Raw genomic sequence first — 3,759 nt, 5'->3', positions numbered from 1 at the left:
CACACGCGTGTGTGTGTGTGTGTGTGTGTGTGCGCGCGCACACACACATACAACTCATGTACACACACACGCGACCCTACATGTATATATGTACGCACGTACACATCACACGCGTGCACTACACGCATCTGCACCCGCACAGACACACGGACGTGCACACACACGCTTACCCACTCCCACACCAACACCTGAGCAGGCAACAGTGCAAAACCAGTAAAGCCTGGGCCAAGGGAGAAAATGCAGACGCTAAAACTGCGAAAAAAACACTGGGCCGGCAAAGCCAATGCCCCTTGTAGTCAAGACGGGCTCCAGAGAGCAAAGAAGAAAAATGGCAAATGAACAACCTGCCAGGATCTCAGACACGTTGCCGAGCTCCAACCTCCAGCCAGGCACCGAGTCCCAAGCACACCTGCTTCTCCCCGCCCACTGCTGGCCTCACACCTAGAACATGAGCTGCTATGGCCTAAGAAGAGCAGCGTCCTGGCCTCGAAACGTCCAGATTGAAGTCTGGCTTTGCCACTTCCTGGGCTGGACCTCGGACTTCCGCTTCTTCCTCTGTAACACGGAGGTCGACAGCATCCGCCCCGGGGCGCTGGGGAGAAGATGGAAGAGAGTCCCTGCCCACCAGACCCACCTCCACCTCGGCTGACAGACGCTCCACCGCCCTGCACCTGCTCTGGCCGGCTCTGCTCCTCCCAGCTTTCACGTTGTGTTTGCCTGTGAATTTCCATCGGCAGCAACACGGTCCCTCCGCCTGACTGGAGTCTCCGCGCTTCAGGCTGCCCTTTCTCCAACCAGTCTCACGGTGGACAGACCTTCCTGAAACACTGTCCACCCTGGGCTTCCTCTGCCTCGAGCCTGCAAGGCACCCAGCTCCTTGCGGTCCAGGCTCTTCCTTCTCCCAACGCGAGCCCTCTGCCCTCGGCGGGGCTTCCTGCATGCTCACTCCCAGCCCTGAGCCTCGCCCGCCCTGGCTGTACCCTTCCCTCCTCCAACAGCCTAACCCTAGGCTGCCTCGTGGTCCTTCCAGTGACCCCGTTCTCTCCAGGGGGCTCTGGGAAGCTCGGATGGCTTCGGCTCGCCCACTAGCGCCCCCCACGGTAGTCACTGGTATTGCTCACCTTGGCAATTCAGGCCCCAGACCTACAAGCTCCCACAACTGCACATACACACATACATACATCATACACATCACACGTGTGTCACACACGGGACCTACACATCACGCACACATCACACATACATCAGAGGCCTCCGGGGCAATGCTGCACCCTTGGCCCGGACACTGTTCGCCCTGGGTGGCAATGCGAGGGCAGGGGGTGTCCTGTACCTCGTACTACGCTCAATAGCACCCTCACCCCTACTCACAGCGTACACATGCGACACTCCTTGGCCTCTAGATGCTGTCTACAGGGAGGTCACACACAGGTAAGACTCCCTGGGATATACTCATCCCCTAGACTAAACCACTACACACAGACCGCAGAGCCCAGGTACATCGCTCCTTTTTATCTCCTCCATGCACCTAGGGCAGAGCTGTGCACACAGCAGACGCCATGTGAGTGCCTGGGACGCACAGACACGAGAGCGAACACCGGAGGCGGAGAGGCACAGAGCATGGCACGGCCATGCCCCCAGGTAACCCCAGGCTGGAGCCGACGTAAAACCCCTGTGTCCCGAGGATTACTATAAACAAGAGCCAGACTCGGAATCACTGCACCACCTAGAGAATGTGAGCCAGTGTGTAGAGCTCCAATAAAGAGGGGCTCCATAAAAACGTTAAAGAATGAGTCATTTCTGCCCCCAGGCCACTATTTATAGGGAAAAATCACAGGTAAACAGGGAATGGCTGCTGCCCGCATAGGCTGGGACACCCACTTCTACCCTCCTTGGGCTCCGTCTCACCCCTTTCCAAGCGCAGTGGGTTTGAACGGGGAAACTGAGGAGCCCTGGAAAGGGCGTGGGGTTTGGTCTTGATCCAGACACAAGTGAGCAGTCTTTTCCTGATCTGTAAGCTGGAGCTGGTGGGGCTCTATCGAGGCAGCTTATGCGAGCACGTACAGCAGGCATTTAGTATTAGTACCTTTTCCTTCTCTCCGGGCTAACCAGAGAATCTGACCATCTCACCTCCATCAACAAAGGTAAGGGGTACAGAACTCGGCTCTGTGCTTAAGGGGTCAGCCCCTCACACGGAAATCCATCTCTTGGCTTTCAGAGAAAGATCGATGAGATGACAAACTGGCAGAGTGCCCAGGCCACTTCAGACAATAACCCAATCCAAACAGGCCCAGAAAGGTTACATGACTTACCCAATGTCACAAAGCGAAGGGCGAGCCTTCGGGGCTGTGCGCCTAAGTCCCTACTGTCCCACATCTCCTCCATCACTGGAAAGGCAGGGGCCTCAGCAATCACAGCACCCGGCTCACAGGGGAGGGCATCCAGTGCGGATGGCCTGGCAGGCATGCCAACTAACGCTGCACCTCACTGGCTTCTGGTGAGAAAAGGTGAGCCCAGCCCTGCAAAGTCCAGTGACAGGTTCTGACGCAGGCGAGAAAGAGATCAGGTTGCTCTCTTCTACCCTCAAATCCTCGAGAGCCAGGGCCCAGCCTCTCTGAGGAGTCCAGCACTGTAGGGTCTAACTGAGCAGCCCACGAGGAATTCTTCTTCCCACAACATCTTCTCCTCGGACATGTCAGGCTGCCCAGAGCCTGTGATGAGGTTTAGGAACCACAGAACCATACACTCCAGGCTCCTGGCAGAAACACGCTAGGCAATGGGGCTGCTGACGCCCATCCATGCTCCATAAAACTCTCTTCAAAATTTACCAGCCAATGGCAGGAAGCCTGCTCGCTACTTTCTACTCGTCTCTCCTTGGACCACTCCAAGGTGAAAATCCCCCTCATGAAGCCCATTTGCTGAAGAAGAGTAAGAAATCCCCTCCTTTGTGTTCTCCTACCAAACCCTATCATAGCCCAGTTGAGCCACTTCCCAGACACGCAGTCTCCTACTAAGGGATCCAGGATGGGGGAAATCAATCCCAATGCCTCAGAGCCAGCTACATGACAGTGTTTATTTCTACTCTGGGCTCTGGCATGTCTTTCTTCTTTCATTTTCATTTTTTCAGAAGCAACTGGAAGGTAAGAAAATCATGAAATATGAATGCGGATATGGATTGTGGGCAGCACTGTTCTTATCAGAATGAGAAAAGTGGTGCAGGATTCTGGCAGTGAAATAAGACCTACACTCATCTGTCTGCATCTTAGTCAAGGTCACCCTCAATGACCTTATCGGTCAGCCTCTGAGTACTTAGACAAAAAGACAAAATACAGAAGAACTACCCAGGAAACCTTTACTTACCTCATCCTTCTTCCATTCCTCTTGTATCTACAACATTAATCAGCTAGGTTTTAAATCACCGAGTTTGATATGAATGCCAAAAAAGGCAATAACCTAGAAGCCAAGAAAGTACCACAGACTTAAGATGCAACCTAGGAGAAGTCATTCTCAATCTATGCCTTAGTGTACCCACTGCTAAAATCACACGTGAATTTTAAATTCAACTGGGAAACTGACACAAATTCTTAGTTAGGTGACATTCCATGGAAGATAAAGGTTCTACAGATAGAGCTAGGCAATATAATTACTGATTGTCTCAACTCTCTCACCTTCAGATCCACAAAGGATCAAACCACACCACTAACCAGCTCAGGAGTGTGTGTGTGTGTGTGTGTGTGTGTGTGTGTGTGTGTGTGTGTGTGT

At 53.3% G+C, this 3,759-nt stretch overlaps 1 protein-coding gene across 6 annotated transcripts in view; it reads right to left on the bottom strand.

The window, feature by feature from the left end:
• The window catches only part of Camk1d (calcium/calmodulin dependent protein kinase ID), a 308,572-nt gene that overhangs the window by 240,890 nt on the left and 63,923 nt on the right, over window positions 1-3,759 (bottom strand). Inside the window, exon 1 of one of the 6 annotated variants that reach the window (XM_010621307.1) lies at window positions 3,358-3,377. The exons of the other annotated variants lie outside the window; for them this stretch is intronic. Within the exon in view, the coding sequence (XP_010619609.1) occupies window positions 3,358-3,362 (5 nt within the window). The 5' untranslated portion in view covers window positions 3,363-3,377. Of the gene's footprint in view, window positions 1-3,357; window positions 3,378-3,759 lie in introns of those variants that run through there. 6 annotated transcript variants of the gene reach the window in all.

The sequence above is a fragment of the Fukomys damarensis genome, unplaced genomic scaffold (assembly GCF_012274545.1).
Source record: "Fukomys damarensis isolate Sample0158 unplaced genomic scaffold, DMR_v1.0_HiC HiC_scaffold_19, whole genome shotgun sequence".
Classification (NCBI taxonomy): domain Eukaryota; kingdom Metazoa; phylum Chordata; class Mammalia; order Rodentia; family Bathyergidae; genus Fukomys; species Fukomys damarensis.
This window is presented reverse-complemented; position numbering and strand designations above follow the sequence as displayed.